The sequence below is a fragment of the Glycine max genome, chromosome 18 (assembly GCF_000004515.6).
Source record: "Glycine max cultivar Williams 82 chromosome 18, Glycine_max_v4.0, whole genome shotgun sequence".
NCBI lineage: Eukaryota > Viridiplantae > Streptophyta > Magnoliopsida > Fabales > Fabaceae > Glycine > Glycine max.
The window spans coordinates 41493422-41521276 of record NC_038254.2 but is presented as its reverse complement, the minus strand read 5'-3'; the positions used below and the strand labels follow the sequence as shown (position 1 = coordinate 41521276).

At 33.9% G+C, this 27855-nt stretch overlaps 1 protein-coding gene across 1 annotated transcript; it reads left to right on the top strand.

Moving 5' to 3' along the window:
- Positions 1–16063: 16063 nt before the first annotated feature.
- Positions 16064–20949, top strand: LOC100806785 (F-box/kelch-repeat protein At3g24760). Its single transcript, XM_003552100.4, has 2 exons — positions 16064–17388; positions 20637–20949. The coding sequence occupies exon 1, from the start codon at positions 16219–16221 to the stop codon at positions 17386–17388; it is 1170 nt and encodes a 389-aa protein (XP_003552148.1). The 5' UTR covers positions 16064–16218; the 3' UTR covers positions 20637–20949.
- Positions 20950–27855: the final 6906 nt, after the last annotated feature.

The following is a 27855-nucleotide window of genomic DNA, read 5'->3' as shown; positions in this document are numbered from 1 at the left end:
AGAAAGAGGCCTTCGAGTTGGAAAAAGGAGTGCTCGCGTATGTGAAGACACTATATGAGAAGGAGAACAAAAAGAAAATAGTTGAAGATGCCAAGCCTTGAATCACTAACACTAAATAATAGAAAATCATACGTGTGTGTGTGTGTGTGTGTCAAACAAATTACAGAAGAGTTTGATAGATTTCATCCAATTCCAATAGCAAGAGGATTAGCTACTCATGGTGGTGAAAGCTTAGAAAACGATCGATTGTCCTATACAATCAATGAATGACAAAAAGGATTGGAAAATGGTCATTTGTCCCCAAATTCTCAATCCTTGCACTCTCTCCTATAAAACTCTATTTTTTTTAGACTCCGTTTTTCTCCATGATGCTCTCCCTTCCTGATTTTTCTTTCTTTCTCCTTTTTCTATTTATATCAAGTAAAAGAGGTGCAGGAACGAGGAGATCCGCTCAGCGGAACAGCATTCTTCATCATGAAGGAAACTCATTTCGCTAAGCAGAATCAAATTTCGCTCAGCGGTTCATTTATCTTCAACTTCCTCTCATTCTGCCTCCAATCCACTGAGATAAATTATATCCACATAGCAGATTCAAGCTCGATGACTTCTCCTGTTTTCTTCCTTTTATGCCTTTGTTCCACTAAGCTAAATATGATTCGCTTAGCAAATTTCATCCAAACTTAGCATTTCTATCTTTCTTGCATCCTGAAATAGAAATTTCTCATTAAAATGTTTGTCAATTCTTCCAAATACAAAAATACTCAAAAATACCTATCTTTGGGGATTTTTTACAAGCATATTCTTTTAAAACACAAGTAAATAAGTGTCATGAAAGAAGTATTAACACGTAAAATTGACACTTATCAACTCCCCCCAACTTAGGACTTTGTTTGTCCTCAAGCAAAAGTAAGCAAACTACAATATACAACCTAAATTAAACTACTAATGTTGAACTCAAAACTAAACATGAGTTAAGATCCTTCTCATTCTAATATGTCCAAGACATGTTTGTTCTAGTAAAACTCATCAACAAGGAATGAGACAATATTTTGATTATCCACAATGATATCCTCCATTGGGAACCATAACAAGGATACACTAGTTCATAATTCTAGGGGAACAAGAAGCATGGCAATCCATTATTGATGCAAGAAAAATACAATCCTCACCAATCAAGTATGTCACTTACTTTCAGTTGCACTTAAGTATTTATCTCTCCTTCACACATTGTTTGCATACAAATAAGTTTTGCTATACTTCTCACATTCAGCACAATTCAAGCACATACAATTTGGATCACTAAGGACTTTCAAAGCTTGTAAAGTGGTTGGACTTCTAAAGAAATCAAGGTTTTTAAGAGAGCAATTGTCACCTGAATTACATAAAATATCTCACTCTCCTCTTTCCCTAATGAAAACCATGCCCAACTCAATAAGCTTTTTCCAATTAAAGCATTTGTCACCATGATTCCTTGATTTTTTTTTCTTCCTCTCTTCTTATTCATATCATTTTTTTAATAGGGACTAAATAAAATGAACAACAGGTATTTATTTCACATGTGAAAAGAAGATAGATTAAAATTGGTGCAATCTTTTTAAGCTGAAAAATTCTTTGCTAATTCAAATCAACCCTTAAACACAAGTTTTCCCCTAAACTTAAATGGAACCCTTTTCATGCATAATTGCTCTCCTACCTAGAGGTGAGCATTCTTTTTCATTTTGGCTCAAAGGGTTCAAGAAGAAAATTACTTTTCACATTTAGGCACAACAAAGGTTGCAAGGGATAAAATTAAGAATGGTTGGCCATTTGGCTTAGTGGCTTATAAACAACAACATGCCTGATCCTTCTCAATCATATATGCAACACAACAAAATACAAAATCAACCAAAACTCACTATTATGACTCCAATGGTGGCGCTCACTCATTTATCAATGCAATCCAATAAACACATTCATCTCATTTTAAGGTCTCAAGTATTCTCTTGCAAAAACAACATCATGCCACACTTATTGAACGCTGTGAATTTCATAGAAGTATCCAAGTTATACTAGCCAACAAGTTCAACAAATGTTTCAATTCTAAAGTCCATAAACCTTAGAACTTTCATCCCACAAGGGCTTTCAACATGCATCAATAACAAAGAATGAAACTGATCTCACTCAACAGAATGAGTTTACCATTCAAAATGATCCATCAATTCACAAAATGTAAGGTAACTAAAAGTGACCAAAGTGAACCACTGTAAACCAAGTTACTCTAAAAAAAAGTCAAATTGTATAACTATAATGTAATGAAAGTAAATTATTGGAAATTACCTATCTTAATCCCAGGATGAGATAAGTTCAACAGGCAAGGCCAGCTTTGCTTCATATGTAGCGGATCAGTATTCTACTATTCTCTCTCGCTTGATACCAGACATAGAATTACAAAAAAATAAATGGTAGAAATGTAAAAATTACACTATTCTTAGGAGAACATCAGTCATTTCCTCGATGAAACACATTGTCAAAAAACTCTTCCTCTACTTTATCACCATGCTATTTATTTTTATGTCTCTCCCATGCTAGCCCATCTCTTCCTTCATTAGCATCATCAACATCCTGCCTTGCATCAGCATCAGCACCAACAGCTTCCATCCCCCCTGGGAAAATTGGGTTGTCCCCAAGCTAAGCTACATGCTGAGAAAATTGTGTTGGAGACAACCATGGAAATAGTTCTATGGGATGTTGATGTTGGTGTATGGTCAACATGTAAAAATAATCATTTAAGGAAGTGTAGGGTTGTTGGTTCGTCACTTGTTGTTGCTCTAAATAGGTGAAATGCATAGTCATGAGCTCAGTGATAGGTGCCTTGGAGGGTGGTTGGTGCCTAGGAACAAGACCCTGTACCTCCTCCAAGGGGTTTGTGCAGTGTGTCACAATGTAGACCTTGTTGATTGGAGGTTGGATGCTCTTCACTGGATGAGTTGGGATATGTACACCATGAAATTTGCACAATCCAATGATGAGTGCAGGAAATCCCGAAAGTCTAGAGGCACTACCGGTAAATGAGAATGCTGAAGTGATGACCTTCTGCATCTCATCTGATATAATTGCAACAGCGTCCACCTGGAGTCCCTAAATAATGCACCAAATCAAATAGGCCCTGCCCATGTTGATATATGACAGATGGGTCTTGGGAATAACATTATCCAACGAGAAATTGGTCCAGATTTGAGTAAGAGTCCTTATGTTGGGTCTGAGAATCCTCAAAGCTTTTCCTAATGTTCCCACTTCATACGTATAATCTGGAATGCAGAGAAGGTTGGCCACATCGTCATTATTGAATTCATGTTGCCTAGTCATTCTCTAGTAGGTGTCCCTACCATCTTCTGGGAGAGTAGTGGGCTCTCCTAAATACTTGTTGATGGTATCTCTGTCATATTTCACTTGAACTCTTCTCACCTAAGAAACCTTAGTGATCTCATGTTGCTTTGTTGGCCAGGAATTTGCATAAAATTCTTTAACTATTTCTTCATTGAATTTTGTTTCAAGCTCTGCCAGAATTTTCCATCTTTTCTTTGTGATGCTAGCCTGAAACTCTTCATATTGCCATGTCTTAAGGTCTACTTTTTGCTCACGGATTAGGCTTCTGGACTCTATTTCTACATATCTTTGTTGTTTGGATTTGTACATGAAGCATCTCCAATCCAAAGGCTCCAGAACTTCTTAGGGAATACCATGTTCTTCATCCTCCTGCATGGGTTTTGGTTCCTGGTGAGTGGAAGTTTACCCCTTCTTTTTCTTGCTTGAAAGAATGGTGTGTGGGGTTTCATTGGCGGTGTCATCTGAAAAGTAATAAGCAAATAGAGGTTTCAATGATTAGAGTACACCACAAGAACAAAATCATGTGCCTTAATGAAGCATCTATTCATTTAAATTTCAAGGCACAATTGGTTTAGCAAAATCATCTAGAATTTATAACATACTATTTCATTTTCACTTAGCCATGGGCAATTTCGCTCAGTGAAATGGGATTTTTCAAAATGGGATACCCTGGACATGTTTCGCTCAGCAAAATGGGATTTTCTAGAAACCAGAAACCCATTCAGATTCACAAAGCAAAAATGCAGAATCTATTTCAACACAAACTCATTTAGGTGAATATCATTCTCAAATAAAATCTCCTGTCTAGGGTTCAAGCATCCAAAGATATGCGATTAAGTCATCATAATTAAAAAATGCCTCTAAATCCTATACCTATTATCTACTCATAATAGAACGAGAAAGGAAAGAGAAGAAGACACTTACCTTACTCAGGATAATGTAGTGGGTAGATGAGAGAAATGGGAAGATGAAGAAGACCAAGGAAGCTAGAGGAGAAATTAAAATCAGAGAATGGAAGTGGAAGTGATTATGGACATGGGAGTCACCATTTCTTAAATAAGGGAAGAATGTGCAAAGTTATTAAGTTAGGGTTTTTAACTTTTCAGTTCACGATTCGCTGAGCGAAATGGCTCTAGTGCTGTCACCCTTTTTTTGTCAAATTTGCGCTCAGCTAAATTTATTCTGCTGAGCGAAATTTTGCTGCATAATTTTTTTTTTTTAGATTTCCTACATAATCTGCTTAACAAAATCAATTCTGTCGAGCGAATTCTGCCCTATTCTGAACCTCAATTTTACCAAATTTCTGTCTCCAAACAGCTGAGCAAAATAGAATTTCACTTCGCTAAAATTTTCTCTCCTAAGGAAAAATTTGAAAAATTTTAATCGGCTGAGTGGAATATGATTCCACTTAGCAAAATGTTGGCAGTAGGGCTCATCTTTGAATCCCTTGCAAAAGACTAATGAAGCTAGCTAAACAGTAAGCAAGAGCATGGATCTTACCTTCAAGACCATCTATTCAGAAGCAGCCAGACATCCTTATGCATCACAATCTTCACACCAAACTGTATCATGGGTTCAAAGGATACAGAGTTCTGGAATGGCAGACCTGCAATAGAGTTTGGAAGGAGAAAGGTGATATTGGGTCTTGTATTTTCAAAGACTTTCCCATCAGACACACTGTTGTTCCAAATCCAAACAGCTTTATCTTTGAGCATAGGCCAATTGCAAGAAAGGTTTATCCCCCTGGTGCCACCATCTGGAGAAGTAGGAAAGAAGAACCTTTTGAAATGCCCTTATCCTCTCAAATGGAGTCTAACAACTTCTCAGTCTAATGTACGTGATGAATGTAGTTCTTCCTTAGGACAAAACCAATGTTGAAGAAACTTTTTAGCCAAAATATATCACTTTGAAGGATCCTGAATATAGTCCAAGGTTTTCAGAATAGGATAAAAATGACTATGGACCCGAACTGAGGATGAAGTTGTCAACTCATAGAGAAGAGATTCGTGGAAGACAGTCTTCTTTAAAGAGATTGAGGAGGTTTTCTACACACTTACCATTTATGCTTAGAACTCAATTTTCTTATGTAACCACCTTGAAAACTCATTTTCAAATAGAAGTAGATAAGTATGTGTTTCATCAAAAGGTTAACTGCTACAAAGGGAAAAAGGTTTTGATTGAGGATAATGATGAAGCCCCACCAACCAGATATGTCAAGGCTCGTCTTGGTCGATTGTTCATACATGAGCTTGAAGCTGAAGACTAAGCTCGCTAATTTGGATTGGTATGCCATGAAGAGTTTATACAAACTCAATGAATGTTGATCTGGTACGGAACCTAATGAAAAGCCGCATGCAAAAGCAGTTCACCATGCAGTAAGGTATTGTTATTAAACCTTGAACTATACCTACTTCACTCAAGAAATTCCTTTCATCATGCTTTGTTCATGGACAAAGGAGTTTTATGCTATGTTTTTCATTTATGGTGTTCCTGCCTTACTCCATATTCATCTTCACTTATCATGTGGATCCTATCATTGAAAAAAATAAAGTCTGATGTTGAATCTAAAGTTGCTTTTGATGCCATGGATGTTCAAGTATATGATCCTTCGCCCTCCAAAGCCTATGTTCGTATGATCGAGGCTGAGCTTTTCAAGAAAAGGGAAACACTTGCTTAAGCATTGACAGATCATGCTAATGCTAAAAAAGAGGATCACAAGTGGTTTATGATTGGGGATTTATTTTATAAGAAGATCACTGGATGGAAACTCCTCAACCTCCTATACCTCCAGGCAGTCTTATTAATCTCTCATTTGATTCTAGTGATTTTGGTGATGAGTTTTTGCGAAAGCTTGATGAAGAAGTTGCCAAACAAATGGGGGAGAAAAAGTAAAAGTTGAAGCCGACTGAATCATCTGAGGAGGAGCCTAAATTCTGAAGAAACATTAGAAATTTTATGTTTCAAGTTTTAAATTTCTTCCCTTAAACCTTTTATTATGTACTCAAAACACATCTTCTTGATGTGAAAACTCTTATATGAATAAAATGGGATGTTTTTTGTTATCTATTCAGACTTTATCTCAAAGTCTTATGGTGCATTATGATCTACTCATGATATATATTCTTTGCATATGATAAGACTGACTGACTCTTTAATGTGTTATCTTATAAGTCAACCTTCAATTTTTAAATTTGTGTTTGTTTGACATCATAAAAAAAGGAGAGATTGTTAAGTCAAAAGACAATTATTTCTTAAGACAAATCATGATCCTTAATTATGTTGGTTAGATGTAAAAATACAAAGGTTAAAAGTTGCATCTTATGTGCCTCTAGAATATGTTTCGCGAGTCTGCGTCTGATTTTCCAAACGATAGCAAGCTAAGATCATGATATGATAAGGACATTAAAGATGGAATTTAAAGACTTCATTTAATACTTTGTATCCAAGATTTTTTTATGCAAAAATATTCTCCAAAGATCTGTCGAATCCTATGAAGAATAAATGAAGCCCAAGCTCTGATAGTTGTCATTTTTGTTATAGCTTTAAATAAGAGAAATTCAGTAGGACACTCCCCAATGCTTTTAACTTGATAGTTGTCATTTTTGTTATAGCTTTAAATATTCTGTTTTTATTCAAAATAGTTTAATAGTATAAAACTCAACAATTGCTTTATTTCAAACCTTATAAGTATTTACATACTGAATATACATGGTCTAGGTGAAACAAATTCCTTGTGGATATGATACTCGGTCTTACCATTTTATATACTACTAGTGTGAATCGGTACACTTGCCAACCAGAAAGAACAAAGATCACCTCCTCAATCCAACAAGGTTTTTGTGGAAAGATTGGTCAGGTTGTATCTCTCTTACTCATTTTTTTTGTGATGGTTTTACATGGTCTTTTTGGTTATGCATGAATTGCTTAAAGCATGCTAGAATAGGGTTTTCTAGTTTGGGCTAAGAGTAGGGTTCTCTTAGGCTTATATTTACAAAGGACCCTAGTGTTGGGTGCCTTAGTCTCTTTTTTCGGGATGGGAATTGTAGATTGGTTGTGATGCTTGTAAAGATTCTTGATGCATAGTGAAAATTTAATTTTGGTTTTGGATTAGATAACTGGATTAGTTTCTATAGTAATAGAGAGTGAACTAGTATAAAAAGATTGTGTATTTCGTATCTTTATCTTATATTTTTCTGTCATTCAAGTATTAATCAAGTTTTTCATAAAGTTGCAAAATTTATAAGTGTGAAGGAAAGGATGTTAATGAAGGATCATGTTTAAGAAATGATTGATTATGTTTGATTCACATATGTGTTTGTGATACGATTCACACAAAAGTTTTTTGTAACTCTGTTTTTTTAAAAAGGTACATTTTGTTTTGAAAACCAATTCACCCCCCCTCTTGGTTTATTGAGTTCCATCATCTTTTTTTCATATCTTAGCTATTCTTGTATCAATAGTGTAGAAGCAAGCTTCATGATGATGAATCAAGTTGATTCAAGTAGTTTTGATGATGACAAAGATGATGACAAAAAGCCCAAAGAATGATTTCAAGATTGAGTCAACAAGTTCAAGATCAAGATTAATTTCAAGTTTCATGAGAAGAAATCAAGAAGATTCAAGATTCAAGAGAAGTTTGATTTCAGGATTCAAGAGAAGATGGATTCAAGAAGACTTCACAAGGGAAGTATTGAAAAGATTTTTCAAAAAAACAAACATAGCACATTTTTGTTTTTCAAAAGAGTTTTCTCAAAATTTTCTAAGTTACCAGAGGTTTTACTCTCTGGTAATCGATTACCAGTTTCCTGTAATCGATTACCAGTGGCAAAGTTTGATTTCAAAAGCTTTTAACTGAATTTGCAACGTTCCAATTGTTTTTTAAATGGTGTAATCGATTACAATATATTGGTAATTGATTACCAATGTATCTGAACATTGAAATTCAAATTCAATTGTGAAGAGTCACATCTTTTCATAAAATGCTTTGTGTAATCGATTACATGGTTTTGGTAATCGATTATCAGTGACAAGTTTTGAATAAAAATCAAGAGATGTAACTCTTCCAATGGTTTTCTCAAGATTTTCTTAAGGTTATAACTCTTCCAATGGTTTTCTTGACCAAACATGAAGAGTCTATAAAAGCAAGACCTTAACTTGCATTTCAACAATTCTTACAATCTTTTTGAACATCTTTTTGAACTTCTTCTTCTTCTTCCTTTGCCAAAAGCTTTCTAAGTTTTCTGGTTTCAAAACCTTGTTCTTTCACAGAAAACAAAAGTGTACTATATCTTTTCATTCTCTTCTCCCTTTGCCAAAAAGAATTCGACAAGGACTAACCGCCTGAATTCTTTTTGTGTCTCTCTTCTCCCTTTTCCAAAAGAACGAAGGACAAACCGCCTGAATTCTTTTGTGTCTCTCTTCTCCCTTTGCCAAAACGAATTCGACAAGGACTAACCGCCTGAATTCTTTTTGTGTCTCTCTTCTCCCATTTCCAAAAGAACGAAGGACTAACCGCCTGAATTCTTTTGTGTCTCTCTTCTCCCTTGTCAAAGAATTCAAAATGACACAGTTTGAGAATTCTTTTGATTCTTCCCTTTCCCATAAACAAAAGATTTCAAAGGACTAACCGCCTGAGATATCTTTTGTTTCCCCTTCACAAAGTTTCAAAGGACTAACCGCCTGAGAACTTTGTCTTAACACATTGGAGGGTACATCCTTTGTGGTACAAGTAGAGGGTACATCTACTTGGGTTGTTGTGACTGAGAACAAGAAAGGGTATATCTCTTGTGGATCATTTCTAGTGGAGGGTACATCCACTAGGTTGTTCAAAGAGAACAAGGGAGGGTACATCCCTTATGGATCTTTGCTTGTAAAGGATTTTACAAGGTTGAAAAGAAATCTCAAGGACCGCAGGTCGCTTGGGGACTGGATGTAGGCACGGGTTGTTGCCGAACCAGTATAAAACTCTTGTGTTTGTCTTCTTCTTCCCTACACTTTTTAATTTCCGTTATGCACTTTAATTATCGCTTTTACTTTTGGTTAAGTTTCAATTATTGTTCTTTACTTTCTTAACTTTGTAGTAAAAGCCTAATTGAATCTAGTAACATTAAGAAGGTTAGATTTTTAATTAGTAAAGGTTCATTAATATTTAATTCAACCCCCCCTTCTTAATTATTCTGAGGCCACTTGATCCAACAAGTGGTATCAGAGCAGGTATCTTGTAGAAAGTTTAACAACTTCAAGATTCGTCGCCTCTTTAAATTCTTTGTTTTTCAAAAGTATTTTCAGGAATAGGTCAAATCTGAAATCATTTCAAGATCATGATGAAGACCAAGTCAACTTGTGTATCATGACAAAATCTCATGAAAACAACAAAGAAGAATATGTAAGGAAGAAGTGGTACATCGACAGTGGATGCTCCAAGCATATGACAGGAGATGTATCCAAATTCATAACCATTTCCCCCAAAAAAAAGTGGACATGTTACATACAGTGACAACAATATCAATAAAATCTCAAAAGAAGTAACATCTAAACTATCACTATGAATTAAGGTATGATTAGTATTTTCAGTTAAGTTATTTTTGTGGCTAATAGAAAATAATTGTTGAAATTGTTTGATTGTGTTGACAATGTTTAATTAATTATATTTAGTTCTAATTTTGAATATGTATGATTAATTGAATTTTGTTTGAATTGATTAATGCTTGAATTGCTTATGTTTTGTTTCTAAGATGATTAGATTCTGTTAAAAAATAAAAAAAAAATGTTTTGACATGTTAAAATAATTGAATTAAGTAAATAATTACCATGATATGTGTTGATGATTGTTATTTGATACTTAAAATTTAGTGTTTAATTAATCAATTTCAGTAAAATAGACTTAATTTTATAAATTGAAGATAAGTCCAAAATTATTTGATTATGTTAAAATTTATTATAATTAATTAACTATATTTAGTTTAAATAATTTCAATATACATGATTGATTTTTTGTCTTTGGTAATTGTGTCCAACTAGTTGAAAGTTTGAAAATTAAAATTTGGAAGTTATTGGAAGTTTGAAGATTAAAATTTGGAAGTTATTGGAAGTTGAAAGTTGAAAATGGAAGTTACTAGAAGTTGAAAGTTGAAAATGAAAGTTGAAAGTTGGAAGTGGAAGTTATTGGAAGTTGGAATTTGAAATTTAAAATTTAAAATTTGAAATTGAAATTAAAAAAAAATATTTATATTTTTTTGGAATAAAAATTATTGTGCATAGTTAGTTGATTGATAATTTAATTAATTTAATTTGAAATGTTTGATGATTGATTGTGTTTGAGAGTTATTATGATTTTTTTTATATTTAAAGGTTATGTTGATTAAGATAGTGAATATGTATTTTTTATGGGTGCAAAATAGTTTGTTTTAATGTCTTTCTGTTATGTGTTTAAATTTGATTATCTTGTTTACTTATTTGGTACTTAGTGAATTATGTTTTGAAACTTTATTAGTACTTTATTTTCTAAAAGTTTAAAACTTGTTAGTTGCTTTGTGTGTTATGGTTCTACTTGGTTACTTTTGATGACTTATGACTTATTTGATACACAAGTTTTTATTATGATTTGTGGATGATTTATTATCTTATTTGATTTTTATAAGTTTCTCTCTCTTGTATGAATACATTTATTGTATGTTTATCCATTTATGTATGATTTGACAAGATTGGATTTTTGTCAAAATTATATTGATATGCTAAAATAATTGAGATAAGTAATGAGTTACCATGTATGTGTTCATAACTAATTTTTGTTACTTAGAATTAAGTTTTGATTCTCTGATAATAGATTTAGATTATAATTATATTTTGTTTTTAAGCCTTGTATTTGGCTATGTTTTTATGACATTTGAATACTTAGTATTTCTTTTAATAGTTGCTTAGTATGATTGAACATGATGATTATATGACTTGCTCTTGGTTGTTTATGGTTATGTGTTTTAAACTTAATTACTTTAATGATATATGCCTATGTGGTTTGCATTTTAATTTGGTTTATTCATGTTTTGTTTCATGATTGGTTTAGAATCTTTTATGTTTATTTTACAAAGAATGCTTTGTGTATGTTTTAAATTATGTATGGTTTTACACACTTTGGCCTTTTTGATGTTGCCAAAGGGGGAGAGAAAAATGGGTATTTTAAGAAATCAAGATGTTATATTTTTCAAGACTTAAAATTAAGCATAAATTCAAAAACAAAGGGAGAGAATATGAAGAATTAAGTGAGTGATAAACTAGGAAAAAGAATGTGTATGTGTTTCTTGATTTCAGGTTTGTCATCATCAAAAAATGGGAGATTGTAGAAGCAAGCTTCATGATGATGAATCAAGTTGATTCAAGTAGTTTTGATGATGACAAAGATGATGACAAAAAACCCAAAGAATGATTTCAAGATTGAGTTAACAAGTTCAAGATCAAGATTAATTTCAAGTTTCATGAGAAGAAATCAAGAAGATTCAAGATTCAAGAGAAGAAATCAAGAAGACTTCACAAGGGAAGTATTGAAAAGATTTTTCAAAAAACAAACATAGCACAGTTTTGTTTTTCAAAAGAGTTTTTCTCAAAATTTTCTAAGTTCCCAGAGTTTTTACTCTCTGGTAATCGATTACCAGTTTCCTGTAATCGATTACCAGTGGCAAAGTTTGATTTCAAAAGCTTTTAACTGAATTTGCAACATTCCAATTGTTTTTCAAATGGTGTAATCGATTACAATATATTGGTAATCGATTACCAATGTATCTGAACATTGAAATTCAAATTCAATTGTGAAGAGTCACATCTTTTCATAAAATGCTTTGTGTAATCGATTACATGGTTTTGGTAATCGATTATCAGTGACAAGTTTTGAATAAAAATCAAGAGATGTAACTCTTCCAATGGTTTTCTCAAGATTTTCTCAAGGTTATAACTCTTCCAATGGTTTTCTTGACCAAACATGAAGAGTCTATAAAAGCAAGACCTTGACTTGCATTTCAACAATTCTTACAATCTTTTTGAACATCTTTTTGAACTTCTTCTTCTTCTTCCTTTGCCAAAAGCTTTCTAAGTTTTCTGGTTTCAAAACCTTATTCTTTCACAGAAAACAAAAGTGTGCTATATCTTTTCATTCTATTCTCCCTTTGCCAAAAAGAATTCGACAAGGACTAACCGCCTAAATTCTTTTTGTGTCTCTCTTCTTCCTTTTCCAAAAGAACGAAGGACTAATCACTTGAATTCTTTTGTGTCTCTCTTCTCCCTTTCCCAAAAAGAATTCGACAAGGACTAACCGTCTGAATTCTTTTTGTGTCTCTCTTCTCCCTTTTCCAAAAGAACAAAGGACTAACAGCCTAAATTCTTTTGTGTCTCCCTTCTCCCTTATCAAAGAATTCAAAATGACACAGTCTGAGAATTCTTTTAATTCTTCCCTTTCCCATAAACAAAAGATTTCAAAGAACTAACCGCCTGAGATATCTTTTGTTTCCCCTTCACAAAGTTTCAAAGGACTAACCGCTTGAGAACTTTGTCTTAACACATTGGAGGGTACATCCTTTGTGGTACAAGTAGAGGGTACATCTACTTGGGTTGTTGTGACTGAGAACAAGAGAGGGTACATCTCTTGTGGATCAGTTCTAGTGGAGGGTACATCCACTAGGTTGTTCAAAGAGAACAAGGGAGGGTACATCCCTTATGGATCTTTGCTTGTAAAGGATTTTACAAGGTTGAAAAGAAATCTCAAGAACCACAGGTCTCTTGGGGACTGGATGTAGGCACGGGTTGTTGTCGAACCAATATAAAACTCTTGTGTTTGTCTTCTTCTTCCCTACACTTTTTAATTTCTGCTGTGCACTTTAATTATTGCTTTTACTTTTGGTTAAGTTTCAATTATTGTTCTTTACTTTCTTAACTTTGTAGTAAAAGCCTAATTAAATCTAGTAACATTAAGGTTAGATTTTTAATTAGTAAAGGTTCATTAATAATTAATGCAACCCCCCTTCTTAATTATTCCGAGGCCACTTGATCCAACAAATAGTAGCTTTTGAATCTGCTTTTAGTATTGGTGGCTAGATTTTAAGTCCTCATCGTAGTCGACTTCATTAGACTACTTTAGAGGCATTGATGTGCACTAGAAGTTGGTTATTGAGTCCTAAAATTGATGGTAATGTCTTGAGTACTTAATTTAGTTATCCTATTAAATTACTATTTATTTCTAATTTAATAACTAATTATTTACATTATGTTATATTCGATACAAGTATTTTGAAATCTAAAATTCTTGCACAAAGTAGTACTTTGGTTAATGAGATAGCTTCAGATGATGAAGGTACATGCCATATAAGAATGTAAATTTTTAAATGATTAATTTCTTCTTTATATTAAAATTTTGGTTTATGGTTTATACAGGTGAAAATGCAAGTGATATGATGGGAAGTGGCCTTACTACCCACTTGGAGGAATGAATACTACATGTACTTTCAATGATTGAGGAATTAAGAGTGTAGCTAGTTTTATTTTGGAGGAATGAACACTACATCTAATGTTGGAATTTTATTCTAGTTACATGCATTTGAGACTTGTTTGAATCTTGTGTGGAATGTTTGAAACTTGTTTAGAATGTTTAAAACTTATGTTAATTGTTTATTATTGATAATTATATCTTTTATGTTGTGATTGGTATCCACAATTATCACTTTGATTTATTCCATTGTTGTCCAAAATTGTATTTTGTTATGATTGTTGTTTATATATAAATTGTTTGTTATTGATAATTATATCTTTTGAGGGCAAGGCTGGGCGGGGAAAATCAACCCCCGTCGGGGGCGGGGGCTGGGGTATAATTTCTGGCCCCGTCGAGGGCAGGGGTGGTTATGAGATTTGGGGGCGGAGGTAGGGTAAGGAAAAACCACCCTTGCCTGCCCTCATTTCCATGCCTACCCTCATTTCCATGCCTAGTGTTGGAGCTAATAGTGGCTTGGTAGGACAAAAAAACACTAATTGTAACAAGCTTAATGTAGAGCTTGAGTTAAGGAGCCAAAAGTGGCGATGATAAAATACTTATAACTTGTTGAAATTAGTAAAATTTGGTGGTTTGTCAAAAACTGAATCTAGTCTTGGTAAGTAAGACAAACCAATATAATTTTATGTGTCCTATCTTATTTATTTTCTCTTTTGTGCTTTAAATTGATTAAGGGTTCAAATTTGATTTTTTTTATTTGAAAATCTGTTTGTTTTACAAGATCTGAAACCATCTTTAGAATCATTTTGTGAAAATTTGATATATGCTATCTTTCATATTCACCATTAGATGATAGCATTGTTGTTTTATAAAAATATTTTAAAATTTTTAAAAATCACAATTTAACTCTCTTATTGTGATATTTTCCTTTACAATACATATATCTTTTTACGCATCATGTTCCTCTTTAATAAGCAGGTATACACGAGTATATTTTTTTTATAATTCCTAGTTTCACTCATTTTGTTCTCAAACTTAAGGAGCAAAAATTAATATACATTGGTTTAAAGTATAAGTAAATCTTAATTAAATCTATTTTATTTTTTTAAAATATTTCTAAAATACTTTCATTTAATTGAAACTAAAATTTCCATGATTCTTTTTTATTTTTAATATCAAATTTTAATAAAAAATAAATTTAAAAATAAATTTATTTTTTATATTAAATTAATAAAATTGAAAAATATTATCTCATTTTCTTAATTAATATGCATTATTATTTTTTCTTATTTTTGAGGTTGAAAGAATGGAAAAAATATGATTAAGAGAGGACAACTCTATTAAAGGGACATTAGACAAGGGAAATTTTCACTTTTCCATTAATCATAACTTGAAAAACTTAGTTTACCTTGTTTTGTACACATTTTTAAGAAACATGTTCTTGGGAAATTATGATTCCTAGAAATCATTTTTAATTTACATTCCTACAAAAACATTCCCATGAAAGGGTTGAGAAACTCATAATCATATTTTTTTCAAGTTTAATTTTTATTTTACTATAGTAAAAACATCATGCTAATTAAAAATGTCGAATAACTCTTTGATTCTTAAAAAACTTGTTTAAAGATTCCCAATGATTAACCAAACAAATTTTCTTCATAGGAAACATGATCCTCAAGACTTATGACCAGAATCATGATTCCAGGACATGAAAATTTTTTTCCTCCATCAAATGCTTCCTAAATGTGATTAGTTAAATTCTCTGAAAAAAATGATAATCAATAAAACCCATTAAAATTTTGTACCAATAACATGATAAAAGAAAAACATTTTACGACAAATCATCCATACACTGACATAACATAATAATTTAAGAGATTTATTTAAAGACGCATCATAATCATACACCTCACATGTACTATTTGTCCCAATAAAGAAAAACATTTTGTTTAAATCGTCATAAATATTACACTTAAATATCTTGTGAGTCCTTGTAATTTAGTATTTTTTTTGTCTTATAAATTATGTTTATTTTGTTTTTTGTTTTTATAATACTTTAGAAAATATTTTTTTCAGTATTTAATGTGCTACCTAAATTATTTTAAAGATTAAAAATAAAACAAACATATATTTTACAAAAGAACTAAAAAAATAATTTTATAAGAATAAAAAGTAAAAAAAATACTATTATAAGAATTGAAAATATATTTAAACTAAATATTGCGTTGATGATAAAGTTTGTCACTACAATTCAACGCACGGCACCGATCAACTCTTCAACTCTCCAACCACTCACTCCATGAGTCTCTCGTTCTCTCTTTCTCTAGAAACAGTCTTCTCTTTTCTCTTTTCTCTTCTTCTCTCTTTTTCAGTTGCAACATGAGATGATGACAGAGATCACAAACCTAAGCACAGACCTCATAGAGCTGATCCTGTCCCTCCTCCCAATCCCCATCCTAATCAGAGCCTCCACAGTGTGCAAGCTATGGCACTCCATAATCTCCTCATCTTCCTTCTCCACCCTCTCCAACCACCTCAACCAACCATGGTTCTTCCTCCATGGCATCCACAACATCTCCTCAAAGAACAACCAATCCTTTGCCTTTGACCCTGCCTCCAACACCTGGTTCCTCCTCCCAACCCCCCAACACCAGCACCAGCACCAGCACCAATACCAATCCAACACCTCCTTCATTGGCACCAACTCCTTCTTCTTCATCACTGCCCCCAACTTCCTCTACACCCCAATTCTTCACCCCTCATGGCACCCCACCCCTCCCCTCCACTTCCCAAGAATCAACCCTCTTCTGGGTGTCTTCCATGATGCTAAAGATCACACCTTTAGCCACCCCAAGTTCATTGTTGTTGGTGGGGTCAAGTTCATTGGGAACCTTGTTGACATAGAGGACCGTTTGGATGTTGAAATCTATGACCCTCTTCTGGGGTCTTGGGACCTTGGCCCTCCTCTCCCTCCTGATTTCAGATCAGGAAACTCTTCCTCTTCCCTCTCCTCTGCTCTCTTCCGAGAGAAATTCTATGTCTTTGGGATATACTCTTGCTTTGTTTCGTCCTTTGACTTGCATAAAAGGGTTTGGAGTGAGGTCCACACCCTTAGGCCTCATCATGGGATTGTGTTCTCCTTCTTGGTGGCTTGTAAGGAGATGCTTGTGCTTGCTGGGGTGTGCAATTTCCCTCATGGATCTTCTTCCTTTGTGCTGTGGAAGGTTGATGAGAGGACCATGGGGTTTAGCCAGATTGCTGTGATGCCACATGATTTGCTCTGTAGCCTTTTTGATGGGGATGAGGATGATAAATTTGCTAGCTTGAAGTGTGTTGGGTTGGGGGATTTGATATATGTTTTCAATGAGGATTACCACAGGATGTACCCTGCTTGTGTGTGTGAGATTGATGGGGAGAGTGGGAGGTGTGTGTGGAGGAGAGTGCCCCAGTTGCCATCACTGATGAACAGGTTTCACAAAGTTGTTAGCTTCTGTTCAACTGTTTCACTGCATAGTATTCTCGGTGAACGTCAACCTTGTGGTCTTCAGTACTAGGTATCCATTGTTTCCTGACATTAAGTATTTAATTTAACCTGTTAATTTGGTTTTGTTTTCTGTTATGATCTGTTTTATGAATGATCTGAAAGTAAGTTAAATGCTTGTTCTTTTGGTCTTGTTTGTTTTGTGTTCTGTTTTTGGAACCGCATTTTGATCAAGAAAGTGTTTATAGTCCCAATTGTCTTATCATCTCTTTGGTTGATTGGCACTTGGGTTGGGTCAATTATAGATAAGTTTCATATTGGGTGACACAAGTATTGAATTGCACACCAAATATGTCGTAACTGTTTGAGCTTTATGCCCTTGTCACAATTTAGTGACAGTGTCATGATTGCTTGATGTAATTAGAATTAAATGTACTGACTGTGTATATAGTTAATTCGCCCCCATAAAATTAGTTGAAAATATTCACATCTTTTCTCATTTCTTGCTTCTTTATGGGTGGCTTTTCATAAAAATCAGTAGTGTTTTCTCTATGCTGCTGCAACATTTGTTCTTGGTGTCGTTGTTGTACTGCAGTTTGGTGAAATCATGAGAGAACCATTTGCTAGATGCACTAAGCTTCCTAGTTGTACCTTGACACAACCTAGTTTGAGAACTATGGATTTTTAGTTTTACGTGACAGAATAGAATTTAGAGCTTTGATGATTTGTAAGCAAGGAGTGCCCACCACTCATGGTCTTCATAAATTCTATTTATTTAATTCCAAGATATATGTCAAGTTGAAGATTCAGATTGTCAAGTTAGTTCTGGGTGTGGACTCATGCAAATTAATTAACTAAATAATCATTATGAATAAAGATTAATCAGGGCATGGATCCTTTCTTTTACAGAATATGGTCATGCTGGAGGGAGAAAGATACAATGTGTTTTTAATATAACTAGTGGATCCTACGTCCAAATTGGCAGGTCCTTGCCTGATAAAAAAAAAAATTCTCTCTCTCCAACAGAACCATTTCTTGTTATTCAAGAATAGGAGGAGTATCCAAATCCTAATATCTGCATAATGAATACTGCATAGATAAATGTAAAAATTAGCACATGTTTGAAGATATTGGAGGTAATTGTTAAAAGGAATCTCATTATGAATATATTTGAGAATTTGGTCTTTTAAGTGTGCCCAATGACATGATGCGATCCATATAGTTAATAGGATTAGACTTTTGTTGTTGTTTAAGGAAACAAGCATTCTGTACATGCAAAAAATAGAATCACTTCAATTTTCAAAGTTGTTGATGGATGAGTTCATATTTTTATAAACATCCTTTTATTCATGTTATAGAACTTCCAGTTAAATAAACATCTTTAAAACTTAATTTATGCAGAAAGTTATGCTTGATGTATGTTACTCTATCTCAGCACTATCTCTAGCCAATGTGGGACTTTAACATGCCTCTCTTTTAGCTCACGGCCACCCACCATAATGTGGGACTTCGACACAACTTGTTACGAATCTAACAAACATGCTAGCTCAAATGAAATGTAGCAGTTTAGCTGCATAATTATATCAATTATGATAAACACCTAACCACTTGGGGAATCCTCCCTTAAAATATAGCTGTCAAAGGGGGAACCAAGGCACTTAAGTACTCCGCCATCCCATACTACTCGATGTGGGACTTAGGCATCCTATAATACCCAAGCTCCTATCATAACATTGCCCCTAAGAACCAATGTTCCAATGGTTGCATTCTACAATGTTTCACTCAGTCTTTCTGGTCAATCGCTTCCCTTCGTAGGACAATCAGAGACATTGATAATCAGAGCTCTGATACACCTAATTGTAAGCACTCAGGCACTTGGGGAACACTCCCCTAAAGGTTAGTTATCAAGGGAGAAGAACCAAGCCACTTAAGTGCTTCACCGAGCATTCAGTACTACAAGATGTGGGACTTAGGCACTTGATAATACCCAAGTCCCTATCAAATTAGTAGTGTGGAATGTTTGGCTTCATAATTAGATAAATTACTAGTGCCAAATGATACACCATAGAAATTTCTTCTAATGATAATTTTGTCCATCATGGTATAATATCAGTGTATTTATGCATTAAAATCATTGACTTGGGTAACCATTTCAGAATATTCCCATCTTTGATTTTTGTTCTTTCTAATTTCTTGCTTTTTTATTGAAGGCTCTAGATATATAAATGTACAAACTAGTGCATGTTTGAGGAAATGAGCATGCTATACATGCAAAAAACATTACTCGAATTTTCCAAAGTTGTTGATGTATGAATTCGTTTTTATAAACATCCAGTTGTTACCAGTTAAATGAACATCTTCACAATTTTATTTATTGCAGAAAGTTATGAGGAATTGCTCTGATTGTGTGTGAGCTTTGTTATTAAGACAAGTATCAAGCCTTAGTATTGGTATCTTTTGAGTGAGTAAACTGCCAAGGTCAAATGGATCCTCAGACCATAGTTAGATAAAAACACACAATTGCACATAATGTGAGCATATCAAGTGAGAATTGTTCTCGTTATCATCAGAACTGTTTGATTTATATATGTAGTTTTATATATTAGTGAATACCTTTAGAAGGTTGTTTTTTTATTCTTCTCTCTGCTGTAGCTGCCTGACACAGAGAGACAGCCTATATATACTTTATATTTTGTCCTTTGTTCTTTAACTTTGTATTACCCTTTCATATATTTAAACAAATATTCAGCTGAGTGTGTTCTAGAGAGAACACTCAAGCTTTTCTCCTCATACAAAATATCTTAACTAACAATTAATTTTGACATGTAATTTCATATGGATCATCCAGATTAAAATTGACTAAACCAATCTTTTCAATTCTACAGTTAAGATTTATTATTAAATGAATGGCATACAATCAAGATAAATGATCAAGATTATATTTAAGTAAAACAATCTTGATGGGACTAATCTCTCCCTAGGTGGATTAGTCCCACACTTTGTGAAGTCTGCCCAGATGGAAACTCGGTTGCTTTGTGGTTTATTTTCTATATATATTGAACTGTTGAATTTAAAGTAAGTCTTTATTTATTCAAAGTTTATTTTAATTGAAGTTTTCTTGATTGATTGGGGGTGTCAGCAACTTATTTTTGTCTATAAGTTGATTGCCATTATTGATTTTTTCCATTACCTTCCATTTTCTACTTCTCTATCTCACTTATGATGACTTGGCAAATCTACTTTCAATTGTTCAACATTCAACAATATGGACTGTTTTTTTTATCTCTATCCAAGTAACCCTGTGATTTTACAATTCAACAGAAAACGAAGGGAATACTCAATCGCTAAAAGAAGAAAGTTCAGTTAGAAGAATCATTTGCTGCAGACAGTAGTATCTAGATGCTGCTGTACCAAAAGTTTGTGCATCATTCACATCAGGCAAAAGCAGAAGCTGGCATAAAGTATGTAATAGATAATAATCCTATGTGTTGTATGTCTAGTTTAGCTGTCCTAAAGCTTGGAAATTGACAATTTTTCCCAGCGACATTGGCAAACTGTATGTGGTATTAGTTTTTTTTTTTCTTTTCTGTAAATTTAAGTAATAATTATGTGAATGATTTAGTTTCATGTTGCATTTCTAAGTACTAATATCCTCAACTGTAAGGTATTAATCATTTAATATGTTACTAAAAGTAGTGAAAGTGGTATACAAGGATTAGATGTTTGTATACTGGCTTCATATAATTCAGAAAACACTAGTTTTCTAGAAGCTTCTTGTTATTAAAGTTACAAGAGTGATCCTTTTTCTTATATCACTAAGCATGCAAGCTCTCTTTCTGTCATTTGGATTCATTTCATCAAGATGTGAATTCTTACCACTTCATAACTGTTCTTTTGTCATTTCTCTTATGCTGCCTCACTTGGTTAATGACTTAACGAGTTAATGTTGTTTTTCAAGACAAAAATTATTGCTCAATCGCCTGCTTGTACTCTTGTTCGCATAGATGGAACTCCATGACAGTCCAATGATCAATCTTAGATGTTCACATTTTCATCAAGACTGGTTCTGGTTCCTCTTGATCATACTTTGTCAACAATAATGTTCCTCTTGATCATACTTTGTCAACAATAATGTTCCTCTTAATTTGAAGATATTGAAATTTGCTATCATTTTCTCTCTTTTTTTCCCCTTGTTTTTTTATCTGTGCTTTATTTTTCCTATCCAACCCAATTCATGCTTATTGTACCCTCCCTCAAATCACATAGCATAGGCTATGGTTCCCTGTTTATTTAAGGCTTATGGTCCAATGTATTGAAATTAGGTGATTTCTCTAGTACCCATTATTTTGGAGGGCACCAGTGGCTCAAATAAAAATGATACCCATTAAAATGTATTCTTAAGTTTTTCAATTGGTTAAAATTGGTCTTAGTATCTATATTTTGAAAGCAATGGTTTTGGTCCCTTGTATTTTTTATAATGGGTGAATTTTGACCCTCTTTATGGAACTTAGGACATTAGGGTGAAAGATAAAATTCACCAATTAAAAATATGAAGACTTGAATCAGTTTTTAAAGTATATAGGGACTAATGTCATTTTTAATGGAAAAATAAGAAACCTAAAGTATACTTTTGCCATTTATACTTAGGCTAAATGTCACTTTTGTTGTTTTTATGTTTTAGTGTTTTTTCAATTTAATACATTAAGTTTTATAAGTTTTATTTTGGTCATTTATGTTTTTGAATGATCCTATTTTGATCCTTCCGCCATTAACATCATTAGATATTTAAATTTTAAATTGATTGATGGCTAAAAATTATCACAATCTTTTTTAAACACAATTTTATGTGGAAGGAATTTTCAAGTCTAATTTTGATGCAGCCTTAAAGAAAAACATAAACACTAGATTGAGTCTTGTTATAAGGGACCATGAAGATAGTAAACCCAAGTACCCAACAAGTTTCAAACCTGTGCAGAGATCATATCAAGTTCTTCCAAAAGATTGTCCCTCCCACAAATAAAAAAGCATTGATCATATTCCTCACTTTTAACACTTTTAGTGCATTTGGATAGAAAATTTTAATTGAGGAAAATAATTTATCAGAGAATTTAAAATTCTTTAATCTAAAATTCATTGTTTGAATTTTTTTATGAAGAATTTAAATTTTTAGAATTTTAAATAACTAAAAATTTAAAATTTTAATTTTCTTTTAAAACAAGAAATTGAAATTCTCTTCTTCAGCATATTCACACCAACACTGACGAAATCGACCTGCAAGGAAAGCGTGACTTGTGCCTCTTCATGAACACCATTGACTACTTCCGACACTGGAGATCTGTTTCGTTCACGCATCCTTCCACATTCGACACCATCGTCATGGAACCAAATCTCAAAAGCAAAATCAAATCCGATCTTGAATCATTCTTCGGAGCAAAGCAATATTACCATTGCCTTGGCCACGTATAGAAACAGTGCTTCCTTCTCTACGGTCCCTCCACCTCAGCCAATTTCCTCTCCTACAACCTCTACGACATCGACCTCTGCAAAATCTCCAGCGATTCGGATCTGAAATTGTTCTTCCTGCAAACAATGTCGAAGTCGGTGGTGGTGATCGAGGACCTGGACCGATTCCTGCGAGTAGTTACCTAGGGGTCAAGGAGCATAAGTTGTGATTTATCCAAACATAAAATTTTAAAAATGAAGAAATTTAATTTCTTTATCTAAACACAAAATTTTAAAAATGAAAGAATTTCAATTGAAGCAATTAAAATTACTAAAATTGTCTCATCCAAATACACTAGTCAGCAACTATCTAGTGCCTTTGATTTGTGAATTGCATTTGTTGAATGCTAATAAATATGGCATTTTACACCTGCACAACTAATTTCACCCCGAAACTTCTAGGGTGTTGCTAGGTGCACCCAGCACCCCCTGTGAAAAGACAAAAGTATCCCCATGAATTTTTTTAAAAAAATTTGTGTACCAGGTCATTGAGGTTGATCCGCCCATTGGTTTTGGTTGATCCGCAGAAGAAAAATTTGATCCGTAGGTGACATAGATGATCCGCGAGTAGCTTGCGGATCAACTTGATCCGCGAGTAGCCTGCGGATCAACTTGATCCACAAGCAGGTTGTGTCTTTGTTTTTTATTTTAGATGAAGATTTTATTTTATTTTTTAATACGAATAATATAAAATTTGCACGAATTGAAACGTAAAATCATTTCAAACATAAAATAACATTACATTAGCTTCAAACATTACATTAACTTAAAGAGAGTGGAAAGAAATAAAATTTGCATCAAATACGACAATTAAGCCATGCTAATTTTGCAACAAGGACATAGACATATTATCTTCCATTTCGATTACATGCTTACTAAAAACAACTAAAATTTCTATTGGCTCGAATTTTTTCCAGTAGTTAGAATGCACTAACACCTTTAAGACGTCATCGTTGGATTTCAGTTCAATAATTTCGAATTTGATAATTTCATGTGAATACTCATAGTGACTTGGTTGTCGAAAAAACAATCACCTTACCATTTGTATTTCATGAATACCATAAGGGGGAATTCCATGAGGCGCAACTTGCTTGATCAAATCTTTCAGTTCATCCATGGTACATCCGGAAGGAATGCCAAACTTTTTGGGATTTTTTCCTGTGAACGAGTAACCAACAAACTCATTTTGGCGTGGCATGTTCCACCTCCCATTGTAATACAGCAGGGCATCATGAGTAGGGGTCATAGTGGCTTGAAGTATGTTTAATATACCATCTGGTGTTCTACCAATGGTGCATAATAACTCAATCAGACCAACACTTGAAAATTGATGATTACACATTAACATTGTGTTAACATCATCATCATTTTTCAGTTGCATACATTGAACATGAAGATGGTTACCTGTATCTGTGAATGGCTGCCGGTAGTAAATTTCATCCAAATATTGTTCGTCGGTTAGCTAAAGGGTATTGTGTATTCTGGTTTTTAACATTTGAAAATCACAAACGTTAGGTACTCAAAAAGGTATTGGAGTGGAGGTTTGAAAATAAACACCACTGTCATTGTAAACAATGGAACCATTTGGAAAAATAAAACCTAATATGGAGTTCACAATTGTCTGACTGTTTGTTTCTCCCAAAAATGTCATACTTTGTTCAAAGAGTTGAGTTAGGAATGAATGTTTGATTTTTTATCGTGTTCGGCTGTGTGATATATATAGATGAGTTTCAGTATTATTGATTCAATTATTTAGAATAAATATATATGGGTGCACATGGTTTCTGTCTGTGTTGTCAACCACACCAATGACGTGACATGGTAACACGCTTTATGTTAACACACTTGCATTTCCCAATGTGTAGTCAAGTCTTACAGTGTCTTGTCATGCTTTATGTTAACACACTTTCATTTCCCAATGTATTGTCAACTTAGACAACGATTTATCATACATGCGTACTTTATTTTAGTTGCAGCAATTATTTTATTTTTTCAAATAAGCAACAAATTTTTATGTTAACATAACAAATAAACAAAGGTACATTTTCAATCATCATTTAAGTCAACATAGTCTCTTTTGTACAACGTCAAGCTTCTATAATGTTGCATTCTACTAATATATGGAGTTGGTCATTGCTTCGCCTGAGTATGACAATTGGTAGACCATAACAATGCTATCGGCGGTAAAGGACAACAATCTTTCAAATAAAATTGTTGTACATGCAAAAATAAATAAGTATTAACTCAATCGTATACAACTGATTGCATAAATATAAAAAAATTTATATCTACAATGTACCTGAACAAAACGATTGTCATAGACGTGACCGATACAAATTATGCGATGCACCGAAGGATCTCCCGGTGGTTGACTTCTAAGAGGAAAGAACGCCATGCTTTGTTGGTGAGACAAGGATACAAGGATTACATTATACCTTGATGCAATCACATATCCATGTCGGTTATATCCATCCACTTATCCATAGTGACCTGGATGAAACAAATATAGACGTCAAAGTTTATTTTAAAGTTAAGTCTTAAAAATCAAAAACACAAATTAAATACCGTGGTTAACCCATCAACATGTAGTGACATCCTTAAATCCTCAAATCTGTTTGTACCACCAAAGAGCATGATATAGTCTTCTGCGAATTTGGCAAGTTCTATAAGCAGATGGGTGCGGACCAACGACTAAGAGTCTTCACCAATACCTAATAAATCGGCAACCGCCCGATATCCATAATTTCCATCAACTTTGACATCAACAATATTATCAATGAAGTCGTGGATAAATGGTTGAAATTGATCCAACATAGACATCATCCTTCTTGGATTGGGTTGGTCAGAAGATGATGAATTATGCCTCACTGACGAATTGCTATTTTGCTGAGAATGAAAAGCATCTACATACTCCCAGTAAGATGGATCACGCTTTGTTGACCTTGGGTTTCTTTTCATCAGTTTCTTCGGTGCACCTTTTGTGTTAACCTTTGCTGGAGGAGAACACATCGAATTTTGATCAGGGTACGCAATTCCCCGAAGCTTTGTCTTCAGAGTAAACTTACCACAAACATCAAGTTCATCAAATCTTTTGGATATTGTTTCGATTTCTTCCTTGATGCTCACCTCAGGCTTAGATATCCCTTGATCTAAAAAACTGAGTCTCCTCCAGAACATATGGATTGAATCCAATGGGATGCAACCAACAACATATTTGGATAGCTCACAAGCACAAGGAAGACCGTGCGTCGTTCTCATCACACAACCATAACTGGAAGGATTGTTGCCAGCATAGTGAACACGCTCAAATTTAGCAGCAATCTAATTTAAAGCATACCTTGAAACCATTCCAAGAAGACTCTTGTATAAGGTTTTTTTGAAGATATGTCCAACGACATGTGTACTTGTTTCAAATGATGCTCTAATTTTCGTGTGCTGTAGCGTCATCATGTTGTTCATGGCATCCCAGACACTGCATAAGTCTCCAAGGCTATTTTGTAACACTTTTTTTAAAGCTCAGTGAGCAGATTGAACCCTACATTTCAAATACACAAATAACAATAAACATATACAACAATAAAAACCCATCAATTCATCAATGTTAATCGAAATAAGTGAACAATTTCATACCTGTTTGTTGTTGTGTTCCCTAAGTGCATCACCTTATTCGTCCCTACGGTAACAAATTTTTCCTTGTGTGGGATTATCCATGTATCCTTCACATAATCAACAAACATTGGCCAAGGTGAACAAACCATTTCAAACCTCTTCAGGTACTCATCAAACTGCTGCTCCGAAGGACAATCAACAAGAGTTCCCCAGGCATTCATGACATATTCCCAAGCATTTCTTTGACCGATTAACGATTTACATTTGTCCTTCACATTCTTGTTTATGTGAAAGGTACACAACAAATTTGTACACTCAGGAAATACAGTTTTCACTGCATTCATCAATGTTAGGTCTCTGTCAGTGACAATAACTCCAAGGAGGACATCACGTCTTAAAAATATACCTCGGAAGCGTTCTAAAGCCCAAACCACATTATTAAGACGTTCACCCTCCAGATATGCAAAACCGGCAGAGAATGTCATCTCAATTGGTGTCACCCCAATAAAATCGAAGCAGTGAGAGTCTGTACCTGTTTGTTTTGTAGGTACTGCCTATCAAAAACATCAAATTACATGCGTTGGCTAACTTCACTGCATCAGGGTGACGCCAAAAGATATCACGAACCACGTCTTCATCCTTTAATCTGTGCCAATGAATATACTGATCTCGTTCAAGAAGCTTCATTAGATGTTGCATTTTAGTATCACTTCCTCTTATGGAAGAACAGTATGCACTTCTTGCATTATATATTTGTTTGATGGTCGTACAACTATTCGCATTGTGCTCCTTCAGAGTCAACAGAATGTTTCTTGGTTTGACCATTGACTTCGTCATATCAACAATAAGTGTCTTTTTAGCTTTACTCAATCGCCCGACATATGGATGTCCAACTAATGACTTGGCCAATTCATGATTATGAATCACACAAATCAACTTTACCATCCACCCTTGTCCTCCAATCACAGGCTTGCCATGAAGCTTGAAGGGACACCCACATTTCCTAGTCCTAGTGTCTCTTCTAACAAATTCTTTCTTCCTACACCTATACTCGCCTCTCCTTTCACAGCCAATTAACACAAACGAAGTCATTCCTCTACTACTTGTGTTTGTGTCAGACCTTACAATCACCGCCACAAATCCATTTTCATAAGCAACAGGTCGAGCCCACCGCAAAACATCCTCTCGGCTGTCAAACACCTACAAACCAATCCCGATAATTTCAGTTTCCTACAACATATTTATTTTATTAAATCACTAAAAATCATGAACTTATTATCTGAGAAGTATTGAATGCATCCGAACAATCAACATGTGATTCATTCACACCACATTCTTCTTCATTTTCATCATCCATATCTACTTCTTCAGGCATTATACCTTCATACATCCACTGATCTTCGTCCATCTTAACAATAAATAAAAAATT

What these genes read in the sequence shown, in the direction of transcription:
- LOC100806785 (XM_003552100.4), top strand. Translation starts at nt 16,219, where the DNA reads ATGATGACAGAGATCACAAACCTAAGCACAGACCTCATAGAGCTGATC.